The 25,036-nt window shown below is 45.1% G+C and overlaps 1 protein-coding gene across 2 annotated transcripts in view; it reads left to right on the top strand.

Moving 5' to 3' along the window:
* Nucleotides 1-561: 561 nt before the first annotated feature.
* Nucleotides 562-25,036, top strand: part of LOC140648946 (gamma-aminobutyric acid receptor subunit rho-1) — a 33,149-nt gene continuing 8,674 nt past the window's right edge. The window contains exons 1-5 of one of the 2 annotated variants that reach the window (XM_072855453.1): nt 562-683; nt 15,292-15,345; nt 17,082-17,188; nt 18,548-18,615; nt 22,291-22,514. In XM_072855453.1, coding sequence (XP_072711554.1) covers nt 562-683; nt 15,292-15,345; nt 17,082-17,188; nt 18,548-18,615; nt 22,291-22,514 — 575 coding nt within the window. The remainder of the gene's footprint in view (nt 684-15,291; nt 15,346-17,081; nt 17,189-18,547; nt 18,616-22,290; nt 22,515-25,036) is intronic. The other variant, XM_072855455.1, reaches the window with a different exon arrangement.

Here is a 25,036-nt window from a genome sequence, read left to right as displayed (position 1 = left end):
ACTGTATATTAAAGTAACGTAGAAAAACACACAGGATCAAAATACTGTTTGTAGCACTAAATGGAAATGAGTTTTTGCTGGACACTGATGCAGTTTATTAACACTTTTCAATCTATTGCAATGCCTGTAACAAACATCACTGCTACACAGATAAGTTTGGTGATTAAAGAACGACTAATGACACCTGCCTGATGAACTGCACTACTTTGGTTAACCAGGCAGAAATATATATATGCCATATCCCACAGGTACTTGAAAAGGATTCAATTTAAACCAATTAATAAAATAGCCTGTTTGGACAAAAAATAATTGTTCTCTGAGAATACGTGAATTCAACACTGCTAGAAAATCCCTGCCATCTGACGTAGAAGGATTTATAGGTTTAGTGGAAATTGCTTTCCCCACTGTCCAGATTAAATACTGCAGGATGATTTTTTGTATGAGTAAACATCCTTCCAATAACGATCAGACCGATAATGTCTTAAAAAGAGGAATAGGATCTACATTTTGGTTTTCTTCTTCTTGTATGGACTATTTCTGGATACAGAACCTTCAGGTAACATGTTGACTGTCCATAAAATGCATTTTAGCATCTTACTCCTGTTGTGGGGATGGGTTTTATCCACTGAATGCAGAGCCCACCGACAAGGAAAAGAAATACATGAGATATACAAGAAAGGCAGGTGAGTCTCATTTTTTTACATTCAAATAGCTACAGTTTGGACAAATGTAGTGTTTCAGGTGAAGATATAATGACTAACAGATAATTAGAGTTTGCGTTTGCAGATTGTGATCTCTCAGTCAAAAATATTTTCTGTTGCTGTTTTTGCCAATGAATAAGTTTTAATGCATTTTTCTACAGTGAAAATCATTGCTCCCCCCCCAAAAAAAAAGGGTTTGTGAAGTATCTCAGAGTTTGAAAGGGTGCAAAAAAAGAAGCATTTGCTTACATTTATTGTGGTTAAAATGTGGTAGAGTACTTACATGAAAGTGGAGGGGAAATTTAGGTCCATGAGGATTGTTGCATTCACTGAAGATTAGACTGACTTGAGATCTGAAATGAAAACATTCGGAATTTATTTTATTATTCCCATACCATTTGTTTTACAGAGCTTTTGAGAGGAAAAAATTAAAATCTCTTGGCAAACTTCAAGGCTATGGTCAGTTATCAGAGGGAACAGAAAGAGCATCCAGTGTATTGAATTAAGCTATTAAGAATTATTTAAAATATTGTCTATCCTTCTCTTTCTCCCTCTGTCTCTTACAAAAAGACTATGTGACATTTTTCTCCCACTATCTTGTAGACAGCCATTTTAGGAGGTTTTTGAGTTGAGGAAGATTTTTTTGCTACAACTGAGTTCTGATTACTTACTTTATATTTAGGGAATGTTTGGAATTTTGTATGAGGATTTTTATACTCAGGCACATAACAAGGTACATCTGGAGGCAAAATCCTTTGGGTTTTTTTTTGGAGAATAAAGCTGGCACATTTAGTTTTCTGTTCAAATGTTGTGCACTTCTGCTTGTGACAGGCTGAACCTACTTTGTTTCTGCTTTGCCAGAGTCACTGTTTCTGTTCTGTAATGACTCCATATGACCATCAATACCGTAAAGTGTATGGGGATGCAGATGCAGCAATGTGACAGTCCTGAGGAATTCAAACCACTCCTGTTAGCCTTCAGGAAAAATAACTGAAAGGTGAAAGGGATGGAAAGTGCAGTGCCTTTTTGTTTTCCTGTAGCCCCTTGTAGCAAGTCAAGGCTACGTTACAGAGTGACTGCAGTGTCCCGGTTGGCACTTGGGGGTCCATGAGCCATTTTATACATAGGAAATGGCTTTAGCAGTGAGGTATATACCTTCATGGAGGTATAACTGGCAAAATGGATGCAGTGGCTCTGTTCATGATCAGCCCCAGGGGATGCGTTACCAGAGACAGTATGAATGCAAGACAGCCACCAAACCTCTATTTTCATTGAGGCTTCATGACAATGGCAGCGGAGGTGATATGCTGGCTGTAGCAAAATAAAGGCGTGAGAAGCAAGGTACCATCATTTGAGCTGAGAAGCATCCAGCAGAGAGGAATGCGTACACACAGCCATGTTCTTGTTTAGCATCTTCAACAAAAACTCCCATTGCACCAAACACTTAACAGTGTTAGTGGAATTAAGTGAAGATATAACAAATCAGAGCAGCAGAGTGTTAAAAATATGTGAAAGTGGAAAAGAAATACCTATTCAGTTCATGTAGGAACTGCCTCTTCACCCGTGCTCTGTATATACAGCGTAATTGTGCCAGGACAAGCCCATTAGAAAGCCCCAAGGTGTCACAGCTCTGAGAAGCTGTGTCCACCACCCTCCCAGCTTGCCCACGCTGGCCTGGGAGGTCATTTCTGGCCTATTTCTGCCTCAGTAGAGCAGTACTGACGCTGAGGAGGGCTGATTGGGAGAGAGGAGCAACACTGGCACACAGCCATAGGGTTGTCCATCAGCAGCATGGTGCCCAGTACAGTGCTCACTTTCCCCCGTGATGGGATAGGCCACAAGAGACCAATGGTTTTAACAGCCTTATAACTTGTAAGGTAAAAAAGAATGATTATGGTCATCTGTTTGATTTCCTGCTAAGCACAAACAACAAAGCCTTCTGTATGAATTGTACACTGAACACCTAATTTATGATAATTACCTTCAGTGTCAAATAAATTCAGAATAGGATCGCAAGTATTTTTTAACTTCAGCTTCCATCCATTTTCTCCTGTTCTATGCTAGTTTGTCTCTTCTCCATCCAGGTACTTGCAGGTTGATCAAGTTCCCTCTTCATCTCCACTTATATATTCAGAAGATCAAGCTGCTTATATTTCTCAGTATAGGATGTTTCCCAAACCTTGACTCAGTCATTTGCTTGTTTTCCTCTGTCCCTTCACTGCTTTTGTAGGGTTGACATTAGGACTCGGTGCAGTATTTGTACAGTCCTCATGTAGGTACCGTATACAGAGTTACTCCTGTTGACCTCCTAGGATTGTGGTCATGGTCTCCATTGCAGCTCCATAGTGAGAGATCATGTTTACCCAACATGACTGGGCATCTGTGTATGGCGGGACACCTCATCTTAGAGGTACAGCCAGTCCTCTTTGTGCTTATATGTAGTTCCCTATACAATAAGATGCTGATCATATGAGACAGTTTTGAAGTAGGCATGGTTCATTTGCATTTCAGTCCAAGTCAAGGCCTTTTTCCATCACAGAATTAGATCCTGGAAGAAAAACAGAGCAAGAGGGGATGCTGTATAACATCAGAAAAAGCTTGCAGTGGAGATTGCTCCTGAACATTTTGTTATTGACTCTGTTTCCCCTCCCTTCAAGACTCAGCCCTGAATATCCATTATGCAGAAGATGTTATAGCAATTGACTTTGTTACTCCTCTCTGAGCACTGTTATCTCTTGCTCCATAAGGCTTATGGTAAAGACCAGGATGCAAATCCATCCCTTCACTGCAGTCTTTGTCTTCTGAAGAGTCCCACACACCTCACTGGAGGCTGATGGGGGAAATCTATTCGAAGTGGAAAAGGCTGGCTCCACATCACCACAGGATGCTCAGGGTGGCTTAATTTGCACCCATGGCCTCCCTAGCCTCCAGAAGCTGTTTAGGGGCACAAGACCATCCGCTTGCCCTACTGCCAGGGCTCAGTGCCAGCCACCGGTGCTGGCAGGCAGTGCAGGCACCTGCTGTAGAGACCTGCCACCTTGGGCATGCTGCCAGCATCCTGCTGTCCCTGACAGACGTGTCCAGCTTTGCTCCTGATTCTTATGGCGCAGTTGATGGTGGAAATACACAGGCTTTTAGCTTGTTTCTTTGGATGGTGGTGTTCTGCAAGTGTAAGTTTCTTCCAAGGAGACTCACTTGCTCTGAACTCTGCTTTCAAATAAAACCTCACCATTTGCTTTGCAGTTTTCAGCCTCAGGGCTTGTCCTTTCACCTGCCCATATCCAGCTGATCCCACAGCCTTTGCACTCCTGCTGATATGGTGAATGGGGGGCTGCAGGGTCAGACACATTCTCTGTCACAATTTTTGGCACTGCAGGTACCCCAAGGTAGCCATTCTATCATGAGACAGAACAACATTGAAGGGTGAGCAGACAGGCATGGTTTTCCCCATGAGAATTCATGCATGCAGCATGGTCCTTTGGGGACTGGCTTTGCACGACAGGAATTTTGCAAAAGGTCCCAAATAATTCCTGAAATAAAGCTGATGAGGCTTTGGGACACAGTGCAGAGTGTGACAAGAAAATTACAAATAAGTGTAGGTCAAAGTCCATACAGTCACAATGAAAGCAGCAAAGTAGATAGCTTTATTGCATGGGACTTATTACAGAGCCCTCCAATATTGTAATTCACTGTAAAAATGTCTGTGTGCCACTCAAAGACTCATCTACTTATTTTTGCTAATCTCCAGGACAAATCACCTCAAAGGAATTTCACTTGAAAGAGCAGCACTATAAAAATAAAACCTTTCTCAGCTTGCAGACCTGTTTGCAGTTTGCAGTCAGATGTGTGCAAATCCTGCAGGGTTTGCAAAGCTTTTTACTCCTGCTAAATCCACGGTGCCAAAACTCCTACAGGAAGGAGCTGAGATCCGGAGCACCGGCAAGAGGGCTGTCTGCTGCTTTCCCAACTGCTCCGGCTCTTGGAAAGCCACCAGGCTGCATGGGGGTCACTAGAAAGGTACAAAGGGTCACTAAGGTCACAACAGCGTTATGCCAACAAAAGGTCCAAAGCCTGTGTTGCTAATTAGACTTGCAGAATCTGCTAGAGAGGATGAGCAATAGGAAAAGAACTGGCCTGGAGCTGAGCCCAGGTTGTTCTGCCAGAGCTAACTGCTGGGAAAAAAAAAAATCTCTTTTAACACTAAAATCTCCCTGGACAGCATTATAACCACCTTTCAGACAAACAACTCTCAGCAGAAGAGATTTCACTGTACAAGATTTATGGATCATGTTTCTTTAATTTTAGCTAAGAGACCCTCTTCATGTTTTTAGGCATGTCCCTAGCATTCCCTGGCTGTGTTATAATCATTTTGCCTCACTCTGTTCTCCAAATAGCAACTCATTTTCTGCTCCTCTAGAGCTCCCTGTCCATGTTTCTGTCAGTAAGAGCTATCTTTTACAGCAGTTGAATGACATCCTCTACAATAAGCCCTGGGCTTGTTAGCACAAGGTCTCTTTCATGGACAAAGACCTTTCTCTTTATGACATTTTCAGATGTTATTACAATTAGTGACACTCTTCTTAAGTGATGGGAGCCACCCTGCATCATTATGACCATGGTTCCTTCCCGGTCCTTTCTCAAAGGTTCAGTGTCATACTGAACATTCGCAACATTAAAGTTACCTTCCCTTGCTTTTGTTGAATTTGGATAGGACTTCTGTGTTGTCAGCTCCTCCATACCCCAGCCACGTTGTGTGTGAGCTCTCTGTGTGCTCTCTCTGTAAATCACACATGGCTATCCTGGTACCCTCACCAAGGCTGCCTCCTACACATAGGGCAGCTCCTACCTTCTTGCCTTCCAAATGCTTTCTTTGGCCTTATAAATTCATCCCTAACAGGATTTCTTCCTTTACCTCCCAGCAATCCTTAAACTGTTCTCTTGGCCTAGAGTTTTGCTCTTGTATCTTATCTTCAGGATTGATCCTGAAAGCATTTATTTGCATGGACAAAGCTTACTAATGCAAGCTGTCTTTAGATCAGATCTTCAGAGTGCACGATAAGCCCATAAAATGCCCGTTGAAAGCATTGCCTATAGGAGCACATTATCAACAGCAAGCCATATCCAGTGGAGCGCTGAGCACCCGCAGCTCCCAAGGCACTGCTTTTTAAGATCAGCAGTTTGCGTTGTGCCTTGACACCATATGCACCAACAGTGCTGGGTATCAGGAGAGCAATTAGAAGCGCAGAGCGGGCTTCAGGCCAATGCAATTGGAGTCTCTGCATCTCCCCTGTTGGTAACTTGACTTTCCCTTTCCTCCTTTCACCTCCATCCCCTTCATTCCTTTTCTTTCTCCCGTTCAAGGTTCATCCTCTTCTCCAACTTGCTCTTTCTCTTTTTTGTCCCAGACTTTCTCTGCCCTCTGCTTCACCTGCCTCATTTATTTGACCCTAGGCACAGCCATTTCCCCTGTCACACAGTTCTGCCATATTTTCTCCAGTTGCTTTTAACTCTATGTTATTCTGTAACTTCCTTCTCTCCTCTGGCAGCTGTTGCTGCTGCCTGTCTTACCTCTTCTTCCACTTGCCAGAAATCCTTTTCTTCCATCCAACAGCACTCATCTTCTTTATCTTGTTATACATTAACTTATTTTTCATTATTGCTTTGCTATTTCTCTTATTGTTCCTTTTCACCCCTGTTGTTCTTTCAAGTAACTTCAATCCTGCGTGACAACTTTTCTTGGAAGTCTTGTGTTTTTTTCTCACAACCCAGACAAAAGTGTCCTCTTTCTGCTCATCATTGCAAATGGTGATGCTTTGAAAATTATATTTTCTACTCTCATAATTATCACCAGCCTCCTTTCATCCTTTCTAGAACTTATTTTGGGTCTACACTTCACATAGCTTCCTCTCTTTATTCAGGTTATTCATGGCAGAACATTGTCTCTACTGGTACTTCTGTAGCTATGTTCATACACCCATGTACTGTGCCACTTCACTGTGCCACTGATGATAACATCTCCAGTCAACGTTGCCACCATGTAGCTTGCTCAGGATCTGCAGCTTCATATTGCCTTCTAGCCCACCATTACTCCAATGTGTTTTATAAGCTGGTGTGAGAAGGCATAACAGACCCTAAAAACCTATCTGCAGCCCAGCAAAAAAAACCCCCAAACAAACCCAAAGATACTGCAAAGCAGTTTCCTCCCTCCTGAGTACATATAAACGGTTTGATTTCCTGAATCAGGGGTTGGATTCACATTTGAAATGCTCCTGCTAGTCTTTCTTCTATAAACTGTCCAGTCATCTTCCAAACTCACTTGTGTTTTTAGCACTTGCAGCTTTCAGTGAGAGTGAATTTCACAGTGTGATGACACGCCGTGTTTATGTGCTTCCTTTCAAATTTCTTCTCCTTGTTATGTGTTGTGAAAAGTCTGGAGCAACAAATTCCTGTTCGCCATCACCATGCCACTCCTGATTTCATATCATTGCACCGTATCACTCGGCTGTTGTCTCCCTTCCCACCTGGTGAGCCCTGATCAGGCTGCCTGGAAGCCCTCTCCACCTCCGAGTTCTCTCTCCTCTTGCTCTGCTCCATTTTTTCCAGCTATGGCTATTGGATACGTGAGATGTGGGCATGCCTTGGTGTTACTAATAGCCTTGAAATGCTTTCTGTTTGATTTGCTCTTCCATTCCCAATAACACCTAACCTCCTGTTTGGTTTTTTGAGCCCTGTGGAGCATTAAGCTGATGTTTACAAAGAAATAGCCACAACAACACTGAGACCGCCTTCCTAAGCAGTAACAGCTGATTTGGAGGCCATCACTGTCTTAACATTGTTTCTGAAAGTACATTGAAAAAATGCAGAAATACAAAGTACAGAACAATGTACACTATTCTGAATTTACTAACACTGAATTTCTGCCGTCATTTTATCTGAAGTCACTTGGCATCATGAGGTCCTGCTGTAATTCTCCACTCCCAGTTCTGATTTTGACTACCTTGAATGGTTACATATCCTCAGTAAACATTGTTGCCAGTAATTATTCTTTTCTCTCAAATAATTTATAAATTTATTGAACAAAAGAGATCCTATCATAGATTCCTATGGGACTATACTGAAAACCTTTATTCAAAGTGAAAACTCTCCATTATTCCTTTTGTTTCTTATTTTGCAACCATTCACATGAAGGGAACTTCCCTCTTTCTGACCGGTAGGTTTCTTTACAAGCCTCTGGAAAGGACCTGCCAGCACCTTTTTGTAAATTGAGGTACACTGTGTCATCTTGATCACCCTCATCTACAAGGTCATTAACTTTTTAGAGAAGTCTATTATACTTATAGTACATAATATCCCTCAAGAAAAGTCATACTGTCTCTTGCTCTTCTTCAATATATACTATATTTATCTGGTGTCTACCATGGGTGTTTTTTACTATGGTTGTAGCTAATTTGTCCAGTGGAGCAGTCTGTAGTTTCTCAGATTCCACTTGGAGCTCTTTTTCCAAAGAAGTGGAAAATTGTCACCTTCCACTCCTGTGACACCAGGGACAAATTTAAATGCTGGTTCAACAGTTTCTTACTTGGCTTTCTTCTGGGCGAAAGCCTGGTTGGCTTTCCTGGATGTTACTGTTCAGTCCATTTACTTTAAATCTGTCCCTGGACTTGTGCCAGTATGAATATTTCTTAACATCGTCCCAACAGCAGAATTGTTACAATTCTGTATTTTTTGTAGTGCAAACAAATTCCTTAGTTGCTGATGTTTTTGATTGCCCTTATAAAGACAGAGTGCTTTCATTGCTGTAAATAAGGAGCTAAGACAAGTATAGTACTGATAATTAGCTAGTTACTATGTACAATTATTTTTCTGTACTCCATGCAGTTCTTTGTATTCTGTTTTACTGCATTTCATCTTACTGACATCAGAGCATTTCTCCAACATGTTGAGGCTGCTTTGAATTCTGATCCTAGACCCCAAATTGTCTGTTTCTCTTTCAAGCATGCTGTCATGCACGAGTTAGTTTTATAGTTCTTTCATCTATACTAGTATTGAAAATATTGACTAGTAGTTTCCAGGATGAAATCTGTGAGATGTCATTTAATGTCTCTTGACAGCAAAGTAATGGCAGTTACTCTAACCATGGTCTTTCAACCATGCTCAAAGTCACAGTTTCACCTCAATCATATTTCCCTAGTTTAGTAATGAAATATTTAAAAACTCCTTCAAATCTGCTTTTTCTCCTGCTTACACTGAGGTGGCCAGTTACACTGTCAGAAAGGACATTAGACTGGTTTGACGTCAATTACTGCAAAGATTCACATTGAGTGATCTTTATAATCTCGTTATCCTGGGGGGGGCAGACAAATGGATCACGAGTTTGTCCCAGTTTCTTTCCAAACGTCAAAACTCCAACATCCTTCTTTTGTCCCCTGCTTAAAACCAGGTTTTGTGTTCACTGTCACCCTCTCTCAGGGGTATCACCCATCTGTGAGGAGTCCTCGGAGGTACCTGTTTACAGCTCAGAGACTGTAACAGCTGGTACTCCCAGTGCTCCTGGGGAAGTGCCATCAGCCTCTGCTGACTTAAATACCTCCAGTTTATCTAAATATTCCTTAATGTGCCCTTCCCTGATCTGCACTGTGCTGACACCTGCTTACGAGTCAACTTTTCTTCGAAGACTGGGGCAGACATGAAACCTTTCAGCACATTCTGCTTTGCCCCATTAGTTGCTCCCCTTCCTTTCATCCATTTCTCTTTTTCACTTAGCTGAGCCCCAGCACCGTGCCTGCCTCCTCCTCAGCTGGCAGGACGGATCCTCAGTCATGCTCCTTCTGCTCCCTCTGACCCTTCATTTCAACCCGTATAACACAAAACCCAACAAACACCCACCCACTGGATGCAATTTTTGCCACATAGGGGCACTTTCATTTTTGCAACATCAGGTGCGGTGCCAAGACCTCAGGTGGCATGACATTTCTGTGAATAATCAATATGTGTAGGTTTGTTTCATTTTTTTTTCTTTTGCCAGTGTTTATGTCCAGGCAAAGAACAAAGGAAGTGCAAAATTTAAAGGGTGTATATATGTCTCCTGCCTCTGCGTGTTTTGCATTCTGAGTTTGATCTGTAGTCAAGTAATACTGGATTAAAATGGAGTTCTCGTTGAATTTTCTGTATCACTCAAAAATAAGATGGTAGAACAGCTCCAAATCCCACTGTTTCTCAGACTTTGTGACGTGAACGTCAAAAATAGGGCTCTTTCCCCATTTCTGTTCATAGATTTAACCACCTATAATAGCAATGGGTCAGTCACCTTTCTTCACCATCTTTAAACCTACTAATCATAAGGACACATGACCCAACATAATTACAAGCAAACAAGGGCTTGCCAAATGCCAAGATAAAATACATTTTGTGATTAATTTTCCTCAGTTTTTAGTGGCTTGTTTATAGCTCACAACTTTGTAACTCTCACAATCTGAGTACAAATTAGTGGGTTTCTATCCTGCATTATCCCTGGGAATTAGTATGTTACACAGTGGATCATGTGTCCTGCAGTGCATGTCGCTGGATAAGAGCAGGTCCCTCCCATTGCAAATTTGCTCTCTCCTCCCTCAGGTGCTGGGTGGTTTTTCTCCCCATTTAGCTACCTCATTTTTCCTCCTCCCGCAAAGCATTCCTCTGGGCTCTGGACTACCTCTCAGTCTTCACCCAGACCTGCTGCACCACCTGTCCACCAGCATCTCCTGCTTGCTGAGAAGGACTTCCCAATTCATTTGCAAGTCAAAAGCACGTTACGGGTGAACTTTGTGTGAACGCCCTGCCCTGAAACCTCTTTCCTTCTTTGGGACACAGCCTGGGAGGTTCTTTAGCCCAGCAAGGCTCATGCATCTCCAGGGGCTGGGCAGCATCTCTGTCCCACACCATTCTGTGGTGACGGGACAGCCCTACTCATGCAGGACTGTCCAGAATGTCCATGCCCCAGGAGTCATCCCACACAATGATGAGGCACCGTTTGAGTCTGATGTCTCCTCTCTGCTCCTTCTGACATTTTCCCCTCTGGCCTTACCCAGTGTTTCCCCTCCCCACCCCCCTGACTATCCAGCCTCTTTTCTCCTCAGTCTCACCCAATCCATAGCTTCTGTTGCAGATCCAAGCTCTCTTTGCCTCTGCCCCACTTTTTCTCTGCAGAAACCTTCTCTATGTTTGTGCATACATTCCCCAGCCCCTTCCTGCCTCTCCCCCGTTCCCTGACCCAGCACCCCCCAGCAGGCTTCTGCCTTTAACAAGATGCTGATGTGGTATGAACCTAAATCACTAACTGGTCATAAAACAGAGGGAGAAACAAAACCTAGTCAAATATTTAGGCATAGGTCTTTAATAAGACCTTTACACTTCTCACAGCTCTTTAGTAGTATCAATACACCTTTGCCATTCCCGTGTCCTGCCCGCCAAGGCTTTGTCCCCTGCAGGGAGTTGGGCTGCCTCCACTGCTCTCTCCCAGTCCTTCTGCCTTGGGCAGCGTTTCATCAGGGCCTTGCCCAGCCATAATTTTACAGGCAGATGGAGAAGAATGTGGCTCCTGCCATTCCCCTGCCCAGCATGACATGAAGGCTGTGCAGCATGGTCGGTGCAGGATGGGAGGCACCACACAAGCTGCCCACCAGTGTCCACCCAGGGATGGGGAACCCAGAGCCGAGTGCCATGGCACGGCTGGCAGGGATGAGGGAATTTTCATCACTTTCATTACTTTCTAATTAAAAGTCCTGCTGAAAACAGGCTCAGCAAGCTCCACACCCTCTCTTGCCTTGCGTCAGTGGTAGGAGAGGCTGTGGATCAGCTGCACCGCAGCACAGTGTGAGCTGTAGAGTGAGTATCTGACGAAATGAAGTGCATGGTAGTTTCAGAGGGTGGGGGGGAGACTCCACAGTCTCTGCACTGGAGAAGGGGTGAAGGCATTACCCAGGCCTGATATAAGCAGAGAGGGAACGGGCACCCTGTGTGTCTCTGCCCCAGCCACTGGCTGCCAGGCTTCCCGGGGCAGCAGACACCTCTGCTCAGGGTAGGAGGTTTGGGGTCAGTCGCAGCCACAGCCCCCGGTCAAAATGTTGCCAATGACGCAAGTAACCACAAGAGATTATGCCACAGCCACATCTCAGCAATATTTCCTGAGACAGGATCTGTTCTGACATCCCTTCTCTGATCTGCCATCCTCTTTGCAGACCTAAGAATACCATAAGGGATGGAGAGAACAGACTGTCCCAGAATTTCATGAAATCTGGTAATAATGTTAGTGTTAGCCCAGTCTGCCAAACCCACCAGCGCCGTTCCTTGAGGGTGTCACCCCTTGGACCCAGGAAAGACCATGTGAATCTGGCTCCATTACTTCAGCCACTTACTTTCACTTTTCTCTAGAGGAAAATACATTGGATCTTGCTTTTTCCTGAAGAACTGAAGCTGTATCTTGATTTACTCCTCAAGGAAGAAATGTTCTCAGATCCTAATGAGATTATCTTAATAAGAGTGTAAAATAGGTCACTGTCTACTACAGGTATATTGCCTCCCATAGAGAAGAGAGTGGGAAATGTATGCTGCATAAGTAATTACAAACTAAAATGCTAAGATGGGTAGTGACTTCTCTCACATTTGTTGTGGTTGCTTCCAAAAGCTCTTATTTCAAAGATGAAGAATACTGTGGGTTTTCTGGTGCACACTGCAAGTGTGGACCTGACACACCTCTGACACACGTCTGTGAAGCTGGGCATTTGGAAATGCCTGCTGGGACCTTCAGATGTCATGGTTGGGCTGTCTCCTCTGAAAATCAGACATTGTTATCCTTAGCCCTGCAACACTTTTTGCTGTGTTGGAGGGACTATAAGGGCCATAGCAAATCTCGGGCTTTTAAAAAAAACAGCATAACTGCTTTTTGCCTTGTGTCTGTAGCAATAGTGATGAAAATCTGATTTTGCTGAATTTTTTTTCCCTAGCTATCCTAAGCTTCAGTCGCCTCATTCCCCCGCAGCCCCAGCAAGCCTCAGCCTTTGGGGCAGAGACATCTCATGATCCCTTGAAGCAGTGGGGGGTTCTGGGGGAATAATGATGACTTTGGAGAGGTTGCATCACCCCAGACACCATCAGGGGCCTGAGAGCTACTCTAGCAATGCACAGGAAGCACTGTGAATAAATGCCACTCTGCTCCAGTTGTTGCTTTTTCATAAAGTGTCTCAGTGAGCTTCATGAGCCAAGAAATGCCTTTTAGCACTGTAACTGTTAGGAGATAAATATTGACATTGAGGGGGGAAAAAAAAAAAAGGTTGCTCATTATTCAGTATATTTTACCTCAGCAGTTATTGCTTAGTTTTAAAGACAGCCTGTCACCCCAGCGAAGGCAGGAGCAATACTGTCACACTGCATGGCCGCAGTGGCAAACAGTTGCACTGAGCAATCTGTGAGCAACGTCTGGACCGTATCTCTTGAGTGCGGCTGTCTGCCACAAACGCTTGGGCACAGCAGACGTGCGAGGGGAAGCTCTAGCAGTTTGCCATTGATTCACAGCCCGAATGGGCAGGCTAATGGGGTCCCGTGATGGAGCTGTCATTGATCACTTAGCCAGCAGAGCACTCCCCAGGAACTGGACCAAAAAAGCTATTTATTGAGTAGAAAGAAATGGGGCTTCAAATCACAGTAACTGAGGAATGATTTGCAACAGGTAAAAATGTTTTGCTGCCACAGGAGGAGGCAGGAAAGTGGGAGAGGCTCAGAAACCTCAGAGCTATTACAAGGGGAATGGGACTGACAAAAAGAAGTGAAGGAGCTGAACCAAAGCACAAATGAACACAGTCCCCTGTGGTGTCTGGAGCATGGGGGATATTTTATGCTGGTTTGTGATAAGGAAATAAAGTTTAGTTTAAAGGCAGTGGAGAATCACCTGGAAGAAATAAGAGGAACCACCTGGGGTTGCTGGGTGCAGAGGACAGGTAGCTGGGTGCAGAGGACATGGATTTGGCCAGGAATCCTTGATGGCCATGCATTGAAGGCTTCCTCGACAGGCAGGATAGGACCAGGGCCAACATGATGCATTAGATAAGTTCGTCAAAGAGAAACGAAAATTACAAACTGCAAGAACATGGCCTGCTTCATCCCTGTTTGAATACCAGCATTATTCCTGAACAGCCAAGAGTTTACTAGGGCACTTTAAAGTCATGTAAGTAGGTCAGCTTGTCACCAGAATCTGCTTATCCCTAAAACACGTGAAATTACTTCCTGACGGCCAGCAGATGAGAAGCAGGCAGCAGTGAGACACGTCAGCAGCAGCCCAAGGGCGTATCCACAAGACAGAAGACTCCAGAAAGTGCATTTTGCATTTGCAAGTGCATTTTGCTGCATGATGCCCAGGTCCAAGCAGTGCCAAAGGAGCTGCTCCTTGCAATAGCAATGGTGTTGCATGGCCCAAGGCTCCCCCAAACAGTGGTCTGCCTCTGGGCTTATTCCCAGCCCTTCTCTGGGAAGCACAGAGCAGATTCTGGGAAAAAAACAATCCCACTTGGCCAATGCTTTTGCTTCAGGGTGAGTCAGTGATACAGCCCAGCGTGCCCACCTCTAGTCTGGGCGATGTGGAGGTTGTCTGCTTCTCTGTGGCAGCAGAAAGATGAATTTCCCTCCAACGTAATCAGCTTTCAGAGAGTTCCCAGCCAAGGGAAAACAGTTCTGCACAGCCTGTGGTTCAGCCACTGCTTACCAAAGGGACAATGGTGGTGCTTGGGTGGTGACACTCATTATTGCAAAAGGAGTTTTGCTGCTGTAAATCTCTACAGAGGCATTTGAAATATATGTTAATAGGCAAAAAGTCTCGTTAGTAGAGTTGGTTAGAATTAGTGTTTATTACAGAGAGAAACTAATTTTTTAAACTTTTAATTAAAGATGAGTTAGAACTGTTAAATGTTTAAAATGTTACTTTTGCCCAAGCTAGCACTTACATTGCTAAAAGCAATATTCTTTCCTTTAATGTTAAAGTAAAATATTGGCCAAACACCCAAGAGGAGCTTTCTTGACAGCCAGCTGGGAGACAGTATGAAACCAGAAACAAATATTTCCACAGTTTTAAACTTTTTTTTTCCCCTGGAATACTTTGAAAAGATTGTCTACTCATGAAAATACCCAGCTGCCTCTGGTGAGTAGAGGTAATGGCTGTGCTCCCCGCTGGCAGAGGCCGCCAGGCAGCCCGCCTTGGCCCGTGCAGCGCGGCCTCTCTCCAGAGCCCCTGATGGCAGCGGGAGGAGGGAGATGAGCTGCTGGCCTGGGTCCTTTGCCAGGCAGTCAAAGCAGTGGCATCCCACCTTACAAAAATCATCACTCCCCTCCTTTTGCACTGTCCCGGCCGCAAGCCCCCAGCACACTCACCCTCTGCACCCTCCGCCATGTCCAGTCTGACTCCGGCCCTCAGTAAAAGGTAAAAAAAAAAAGTAAGAGCCATTTCACACATGTGACAGAAGGCAATGCCATGGGGATCCAGTGGTTCCCACCTCGTTTCCCTCCTGATGTCTTCACCCTGTGACCGCCTGTCTCAGCTCTCCCTCTTCCTGTGATTTCCGTGCAGCCGGCCGCAGCGACAGAGGCGGGAGGCCCACGGCGAGGCGCACAAGCAAGGCAGGTAGGTGAAACCCTCCGGCAGCTGCTGCTGCCCCAGCCCCGCCAGCCGCATCCCCGTGGTCAGGCTGAGGCTGTGGCAGGGGAAGGGGACACCACTCGAGCATGCCAGTCCTATTTAGGTAGGAGTCATGCCATTAGCAGGATCCAGCAGGCCCCAGAGGGAACCACGTTGCCTGACACCCTCATGGAGGTGAGGTGTGATACCGTGGCCATTTGCCACAGCCCCTTGGGCTTCACATTGTGCTGCTGCACCTGCCTTTGTGTAGCCCGTGCTGTGTAAGCGGGTGCCTTCCCTCTGAGCATCCCTTCCACAGAGCTAAGCCCCCTCCATGGGCTCTCCATCACACCGCTCGTCCTTCCCTCTGCCTCTGCCAGGGAGAAAGTGCCTTTCTCAGCACGGTCAAGCCTGCTCACAAATGTTGAAGGTTTTGCCAGTGACCTGCTAGTATCCCTCCCCTGTCTCAGCTGGGATAAACCTTCCTCATTGCATGCTTACAATGCCACAGGTCTTTCAGAGGCTGAATTAAATCTAAAGCAGAAACAGGAGCCTCCTTTTAAAATGCCTGAGGGGTAATTCATGACTAGAACTCACTGATGGAAGTAGACAACTCGCCACTCCTAGAAATTATTAAACTGAGACTGAGCATCTTTTGAAGATACTCTGTAGTCCAGATAAAGCTCTGGGTTTGAGGGAGGAGTTGCTGATAACACGGCTGGTCTCTGTTAGGAGATTGTTGTATTGGCTTCTTGTGGTACAACTGCCCACGAGCCTGTGAGAAGTACAGCACGGCTAAGCAGTCTCATTTAGGATGAGCTTTATCTCAGGAGCGTATTCCCCACCAAGTTTCTTTGTTGTCCTGTTTTCCTTTAACCTATTTCTGACTTGTCTTGTGTATATTCAGACAAGTGCCTCTCTGAGCATGCCATCTTTTCTCAAACCGAGAACCAGCAAAACCTTTCCTCCTGGTTTCGAGCCCTCCTGCCACCCGAGTGGCTGGCATGCAGCTGGCTCTGAGGGCAGCAAGGCTTCACCTACATGATGGAGCAACTGAGGAGCTGCTGCCACCACCATCCTAGCCAAAGCACTGGGGCACTGCATTTTGCACCTTGGATGTGGAGGAGGAGCAGAACATCCTCTGTCCAGCATTTGGTGCAACTTCATCAGCTTCTGGAATGACCCTCCCAGGCTCTCTAATGCTCAGAGGCCTCCCAGGTCTTTAATGCTCCTTTTTATCCTCATTAGAAATCTGGGGCAGGAGCTGATCATTTTATCCCGTTAGGGGATGGCCTGCCTCCTGGCCTGGTTCCCAGCCTGTCTCCATTTTGTTCCTGGACAACAGCCAGTAGTTTATTTGATATCTTGTTTCCCTAATTCCTGGCCTCACGCCCCATCATAACTCAATGTCAGAAATGCCTCTCCCCCGTTTGCATTTCCCCACTTATCCACACACACTATTCCTCCAGCCCACATTTTTGAATTATTGTCTCCAAACTGTGCTATAAGCAGAGATAATTTTACAGAGACAAAAAGTCACCGAACAGATGTTTTCTCAGTGCCAGAATTATCACAGGTGCCTAAGCTGTATGTTGAGTGCAGGAATCATTTTTGAATGACACGCTGCCAACCACTGCGAGCAATCGCATGGTTATGGTCTAAGGGGTAATGGAGCGAAGCAGGCGTGTACTTCTCACAGGCACTGCTCAGGGCTCATAGCTGTGCTTCTCTCTTCCTGGTAGCCCAATCCTAAAACGAAGCCCTGACATCACTAAATCTCCCCTGACGAAGTCAGAGCAGCTGCTGCGAATAGACGACCATGACTTCAGCATGAGACCGGGTTTTGGAGGTAGGAAACGTGCACATTTGTCACTGTTCCTGTTTTACACTGTCACTTCTTTGTACTGTAACATGTATTCAGGTGAACAAGCAGATTGACAAGCAGAGCCTTTTCTGTCTCTAATTTTTGTTATTTTGTGTTGTGAATTCATGACATGCTTAGGGGGATAGGGATGCAGTGAAATAGCCTTCTTCCTTGGATGAGCAAATAGCATAGTCAAAAGCATGGAAACATGATTACAGGCAATATAATATTCCTGGTATTCAGTGACACTTTCTTCTGATAAAAGTCTGCGAATACACCTTATGTTTATTCCCAGATGATGGGGAAATTCTAAGATTTCGTCTTACTATGCCGATGTGTGTTCATAATCAAATCATGTACCACACTTACTGACCTGGCCAGTTCATTTATAACCCAAAGGAAAATATTTTGACTGCCATGTGTTAATGCTTGCTCACAGTTTCGTGGCTGTGTGCTAGAGCAACCTAAGCTCTCAGGGAAACAGATGAAGGAGAACACGTTTTCTTTCAGCCCATTGGATTAGAGAATGTTGTAATTTATCTACCCTTTCTGGCTGACAGATGGTCATTCAAATCCAGGATACCATTATATACTCTGATGGAAGATTTTGTTGCTAAATGCTCAATATATCAAATACCAGCATGTTCAATTAATTTAAAAAGGTTTCAGTTTCATAGCAGTCCATTAATGGAGCATTATTTGTCTTGACAGATCTGTACTGTAATTGCCAGAGGTATATGAGGGGCTAGTCAAAGCCTGGAGGAGGGAAAAATGATCGAAATCCCTATTATGGGGGGTCAAGGTTGGACCCTTCCCCTTGGAAGCCCCAGGCTCAGTGGCACATGCCTGTGTCCTGCAACACATCCCCTCCCGTCACCCTGTCTTTTCCACAGGTGGGCACTGAGTGATGTGAAAGCCAAATACAGGATGTAGCTCTCAGGGATGTTATTAGCCTGAGAGGGGAGCAGAAGTGAGGGAAAACTTTGGAGTAACTCTCCCACATTCCCTTAGCTGCGCTGCCACTGCTCTCCATGTGAATGGATGTTCTGCTGGGCATCCATCTCGTGAGCCCTGGACCCAAGCACTAGAGCTAAAGGCAATTAAAATTGCTTTTAAATTTTGAAGGGATATGTGTAAGATGACATAATAAAAAGAGAAAGTCAGTAATGGGTCAGTCTCATTGCCAATTTTGATTGTTATTAGGAGGTTTTTGTTATGAATTCCAATCGCTTCTACTTTCAATTTGTTTACTGTTGTTTCTATTTCAGACTGAGCATCTATTTTTACCTCTAAGATACGAAAGCCAGAGGATTACTTTGTCAACTTCTAATTTTTTTCCCCCAGGCCCTGCAATTCCTGTTGGGGTGGATGTCCAAGTTGAAAGTCTGGACAGCATTTCTGAGGTGGACATGGTAAGAGTCACAGAAGGGCTAAGGTCAGATGGGATCTCTGGAGACCACCTAGCCCAAACCCCCACTGAGGGCAGGGCCAGCTAGAGCAGGCTGCTCGGTGCTGTGTCTGTGGGGTTTGAATACCTCCAAGGATGGAGACTCCACAGCTTCCAGGAAGCAGATCCGGGTTTGTTCTGAATCTGCCGACAATTACTTCTATTGACCTCATGTTACCATTTCATCTCCCTTGAAGGAGAAGGAAGAAAGCTGACATTTTCTTTTCCCTAGGACAAAATGATACAACACTGCCAAAACTGCTCCAAATGGATTTGGGTTTTTACATTTTCTTAAGAAGTGATAGCATGCTTAAAAGCTCTGAGGAGACTAATTAATGCCTTAGTTTTATGACACTTTGATGCACTGCAGACATGTCTCGCTTTGGCCATGCTCTGAGGTGATCAGGGGCCACTAGCTCCCAACCAGAAGCCATGTAGCCATCCCGAGAGCAACACTGGTTCAGACTGGTAAGTCCTGCTCTTGACAGGGCAGCCAGAATGAGCTCAGAGGCAAGAAGTTTCTCCAGACCTTGCCTTTGGCACATTAGCAGTTTTATCACCCCTGCTGTGTGCTGGGGACTAGAGTAAGGCTCTGTTCGTCCTTCCTGAATCTTGACACTGATGCTGAAGTAGGGTTTCAGGGCATGCAAGACTGATGCTGGTACTCTGCACAGGCTAAATTCCTTACTGAGTCTCTGTCCTTTGTTTTCTACCATACAGTTAGTAATGTGAATGCAGAGTTTTCAAATGCTCTTGAAGTGGTACAGATTTTGGTCTTGATTATTTTTGCTGGAGGGGTTTTTTTCATCACAAAACACTGCCAAAAGTAAGGTATGATTTCTGCAGGAGATTTTCTGTGGGAAGATTTTACATGCATACATGACATGTAACAACAGCCCGTGCAGGAGAGCGAGAGCACAGAAGGGGAACGGGAGATGGCCCTGCATGTCCATTGAAGGACCTACACCAATTTTATTCACCCTTTCAATACCCAAAGCTTTTCAGACCTACCCTGTTAGAGCATCCCCAGCCTCCTAGCAGCTCAGCTTTTGCTTTGGAAGAGAAGAAAAAAAATCACACCCCAAAACAGAATACTTTTCAAAATGTTTTGCTGTTACAACGAATGTATCAAACAGCTCTGAAGCTCTGAAAGCCCCAACTTCTCTGTGCTCCTAATTGACAATGGCCACAGGATTAAAGAGCCCGTGCCCAGCCTCCTCCCATGGGTGAGCTAGGAGCATGGTTATGTGGCAGCACAGCTGGCGTTCGGCAGCTGCCCCAGTTGCACACTGCCACTGCAAGGGCTCCTCTCACCACAGCAATTTCAGCTTTTGGGTGGACTGGGATATCTACAGTCAGACGAACACTTGCAGGGTGCAGAAGGATTGCAAAGCTAGGGTGCATCAAGGTGCACGTTCTCCCCGCCCCGGGGAGCCCTCCAGCTGTTCCTCCTGTCTCTGGTGCTCTTGGCACCCTGACCGCCAGCTGTGTGGACTCTGAGCTTTTGCTCTGAGCTTTTGCCCTTCTGGTTGAGGAGAAAGCTTGTGAAGGTGGCCAGAAAGCCCCTGAAAGGCTTCAGGACTTGAACGCAAAGGAAAAGTTCTTAACTTCCAGGATTTAACACCTACCCACCCCACCCCCCACCCCCCCCACCCCCATTTTTTAAGCAAGCATGATGATTTTGAGGGTTTTTTAATATTGCCCTTGCTTCTCGTGTAACATTGTGCTGCAACACCCAGCAACATAGGAAAAGCATTGTATGGCCTCGGGTAGAAAAAAAACATTCAGAGTCAGTTTTAGAAGTTTGCAAAATGATGATGGAGAAGACTTTATATTGTCAGAATCAATTCTTTCTAACTTGTGCAGCTTTAAAGAAAAAGGCCATGGCGCTTTGCAAGATGTTTGCTTGCTTTTTAAATGAAGAGATGTCAGTGACAGAGATCTTCACTCTGTCCTAAATTTAAGCTTGAGGAGTTGGATACTGCAATCTTTCCTTTTCTCCTACTTTCTGACAATTTGTAAGCAAGTGGTAAAATAATAAAGGATGCTATAAAACTTTGTTAGGGTGTCACAAATCAGATTCTTCTTGCCCAATTGACTTAAAAATGTATAAATACCTATTATGGACCACTGACCCTGAAATTAACAGAGCTTTTGCAGGATGTGCAGGGCAGCTGTTTTATCTGGAGGAAAGATGGGAAGAAGGAAAAAACAGATTGTTACCCAGAATTGGAAATTCATTTGCAAAGATAATGAGAAGCTAATAGTGTCTCTGACAAATGGACCAGAAGAAGGGAGAGGTATTATATGGTTGTTGCTTGGGGGATTTTCAGATGATGCATTATAAAATATTGTGATTCCCAATTTACTAGCCCAAACCTAGTGTTAATAAATAGTTTCTAATGAACGTTGACAATACTTGGTTTTTCTACAGCAACCATAAATGTAACTTTATGCAAAAAAGTGAGGCATTGACTCATTGAAGAACAAACATCTGTCAATTTATTACTGTTTAAAGGACACATTAAAACATAGGAGTCAATGTAAAAGGTTCCCCAGAACTATCTTCTTTAAATTTGAATACAGGGAAGAGGTGTTAAAAACCGCTATAGAATAGATCAAACGAAGAAATTACATGGTCAGTGGCTTTGGGACTTTCAGCTGGATGCAGTATAAAGCATTTCCAAGAATTATATTGGCCTTTACTGTAATAGTAGCATAGGCTGCAACTAACAAATCACTTCTACTGAAAAAAGGCTGAAGAAATCCCCATATTTCAAAATACTTGGAAAGTGTTGTGGAGAAAAAATATCCAAATGTCAAATAATTAAAAAAAAAACCACTCCAAACCCACCTAACTTCCTCTACTTCAGACACCAGGGCAGACTGGTCAGTCTTAGACACTTCCCTGAGTTTATGGGCAATATATTGCGTTACACTGGAAGATACTCTGCTTACAAACACTTGTGCATGAGCTTGTCTTCACATATGTGAAGGGTTCCTTTGAAATAAGGAACAAGGCAAACCCAAGTCTATATGCCTCCAGGGTCAGACTCCAAATACAACAGAGCTCAAAGAGAAGGAGCATGCCTTGGATCTGAGTGCAATATTTGGGGAGAAAGGGCAAAAAAACCCCCATTTTGGTCAACTACTGAGTCAAAAACATGTCAGTGGCTGTGCTGGAGGAAGAGCTCCCACTGCAGCACACTGCTCCAGCTGCCTGGGGGAAGGTAGTTGCTGGAGCAGCATGGAAGACAGTGTGGGCAACAAATGCTTCTTCACTGTTGGCTCTAGAAATGCAGCATCAGAGGATGGGGGATTAAGTGGTTGGCAGCACTCTCCACCTGTCGCTGCCTCGGCATGTCTGCCTTTTGGTCCCTGGAGGGGGTCGCAGGCATCAAAACACAACGTTTGCGTTTCAGAGTTGGATTTGTCACCTGGATGGGCTCTGATTTCTGAACCCAGTAAATTGGTCTGACCTGAGGAATAAACAAGCTGCAGCTGGTCATGTTCCCTGCAGCTCAAGGAATGGATGTGCCTTCAGGAACGGTGCTTTACAGTTTGTGGTTTGTCCCAGAGAGTAGAAGTCACTGCTACGCTAATAAGGTGTTAAGTTGTGATGGAAACCTGTTTGTTGCAGGACTTCACCATGACGCTTTATCTGAGGCACTACTGGAAAGATGAGAGGCTGTCCTTCCCCAGCACCAACAACCAAAGCATGACCTTTGATGGCAGGCTGGTGAAGAAGATCTGGGTCCCTGACATGTTCTTCGTCCACTCCAAGCGTTCCTTCATCCATGACACCACCACAGACAATGTCATGCTGCGGGTCCAGCCAGATGGGAAGGTACTTTATAGCCTCAGGTAAAGCTGCATTCAGTCAATGTGAGCTATTAGTGCAGTGAGAGAGAAAGTGATTTAATTGATTCCTGTATTGTGTTTTTGCATGACTTCATGCTACAAAAACCCATAAAGAATGAATGTGCTGACTATCCAGCGACATCTGAGTTCCTGTGCAAGTTCATTAAGTGCCTGTCGCAGGAAGCCAATTTCTATGCCAACGTTGCTGGTTCCACCAGTGCCCCTTCACCTTGTGTGTGTGGTTAGCCCCTGCTCCTGCTGTCGGGAAGCTGCGGCCAGATGTGGTAGTCCCTCGGAGCAGTTCACCGGGGGCCAGCGGGCTGCGAACCCCATGGGGCACTGCAGAAGAGGCAAAGCACTATCTAAAGAAGGCAATGTCTAGTAATATACAGAAGTCCAGAGCAGCCATAGTTACTCACTTCACTATACAACAAAGTCTCTAGGCCTAACAAAATGTGCAATTTCTATTCGTAAGGTAATTACGAAGTATAAATTATACTGAGCACAACTTTAGCTTTATGATAAGCAACAAGACAGACTGAGCATCTTTCAGCACATGAAGCAACAAGCTTCAGAGCAAGGGTATATAGCTCCTGGTGACTCACCTGTACGCCTAGAGGAACCCAAACACTTGACTTCTACTCTTTTGCTTTTTGTGCACTATCTATTTAATGTGAAATGCATGAAAGCTCCTTGAAGGGGGCGTGAGATCCATGTGGCAGCAAAGACAAAAGGGTTATGGATGTGTTAGAAACCACAGAAGCACCTGATAATGGTCATGTAGGAATTAGGGCTTCTCCCCCCAAAAAGATGGCAGGATCAATAACCCAACTGAAGTGCATCTGCATCAATGCACACAGCATGGGCAACAAACAGGAGGACCTTGAAGCCATTGTGCAGCAGGAAAACTATGATATAGTTGCCATCACGGAAACATGGTGGGATGACTCACACAACTGGAGTGCTGCAATGGATGGCTATAAACTCTTCAGAAGAGACAGGCAAGAAAGGAGAGGCAGTGGGGTAGCCCTGTATGTTAGGGAGTGTTTTGATCATCTAGAGCTTAATGATGGTGAGGGTTAGGGTTGAGTGTTTATGGGTAAGAATCAGGGGAAAGGCTAAAAAGGCAGATATTATGATGGGAGTCTGTTATAGACCACCCAACCAGGATGAAGTCACAGACAAAATATTCTATAAGCAGCTGGGAGAAGTCTCACAATCGCTAGCCCTTGTTCTTGTGAGGGACTTCAACTTACCAGGTGTCTGCTGGAAATACAATACAGCAGAGAGGAAACAGTTTAGGAGGTTCCTGGAGTGTGTGGAAGATAACTTCCTGACACAGCTGGTGCGTGAGCCAACTAGGGAAGGTGTCCTGCTGGACCTGTTGTTTGTGAACAGAGAAGGACTTGGGGGTGATGTGATGGTTGGAGGCTGTCTTGAGCATAACGATCACAAAATGATAGAGTTTTCGATTCTTGGAGAAGTAAGGAGGGGAGTCAGCAGAACTGCTCCCTTGGACTTCTGGAGGTCAGACTTTGCCTGTTTAGGAACCTGGTTGACAGAGTCCCTTGGGAGGCAGTCCTGAAGGGCAAAGGAGTCCAGGAAGGCTGGACGTTCTTCAAGAAGGAAATCTTAAAGGTGCAGGAGCAGGATGTCCCCATGTGCCGAAAGACGAGCCAGTGGGGAAGAAGACCGGCCTGGCTGAACAGAGAGCTTTGGCTGGAACTCAGGAAAACAAGGAGAGTTTATGACCTTTGGAAGAAGGGGCAGGCAACTCAGGAGGACTACAAGGATGTCGTGAGGTTATGCAGGGAGAAAAGAAGAAAGGCCAAAGCCCAACTAGAACTTAATCTGGCTACTGCCATAAAAGATAATAAGAGATGTTTCTGTAAATTTCTGTAAAAGAGGAGGGCTAAGGAGAATCTCCATCCTTTATTGGACGCGGGGGGAAACACAGTGACCAAGGAAGAGGAAAAGGTTGAGGTACTTAATGCCTTCTTTGCCTCAGTCTTTAATAGTAAGAGCAGTGTTCTCAGGGTACCCAGCCCCCTGAGCTGGAAGGCAGAGATGAGGAGCAGAATGAAGCCCCCATAATCCAAGGGGAAATGGTTAGTGACCTACTACATCACTTAGACACACACAAGTCTATGGGGCCGGATGGGATCCACCCAAGGGTACTGAGGGAGCTGGCAGAAGTGCTCACCAAGGTGCTTTCAATCATTTATCAGCAGTCCTGGCTAACCAGGGAGGTCCCAGTTGACTGGAGGTGAGCAAATGTGAAACCCATCCACAAGAAGGGCCAGAAGGAGGATCCAGGGAACTACAGGCCTGTCAGTCTGACCTTGGTGCTGGGGAAGGTTATGGAGCAGATCCTCTTGAGTGCCATCACGTGGCACGTACAGGACAACCAGGTGATCAGGCTCAGTCAGCATGGGTTTATGAAAGGCAGGTCCTGCTTGACTAACCTGATCTCCTTCTATGACAAGGTGACCCGCTTAGTGAATGCGGGAAAGGCTGTGAATGTT

The sequence above is a fragment of the Ciconia boyciana genome, chromosome 3 (assembly GCF_034638445.1).
Source record: "Ciconia boyciana chromosome 3, ASM3463844v1, whole genome shotgun sequence".
Lineage (NCBI taxonomy): Eukaryota > Metazoa > Chordata > Aves > Ciconiiformes > Ciconiidae > Ciconia > Ciconia boyciana.
The sequence above is the reverse complement of the archived record's forward strand: the minus strand, read 5'-3'. Positions and strand labels throughout refer to the sequence as shown.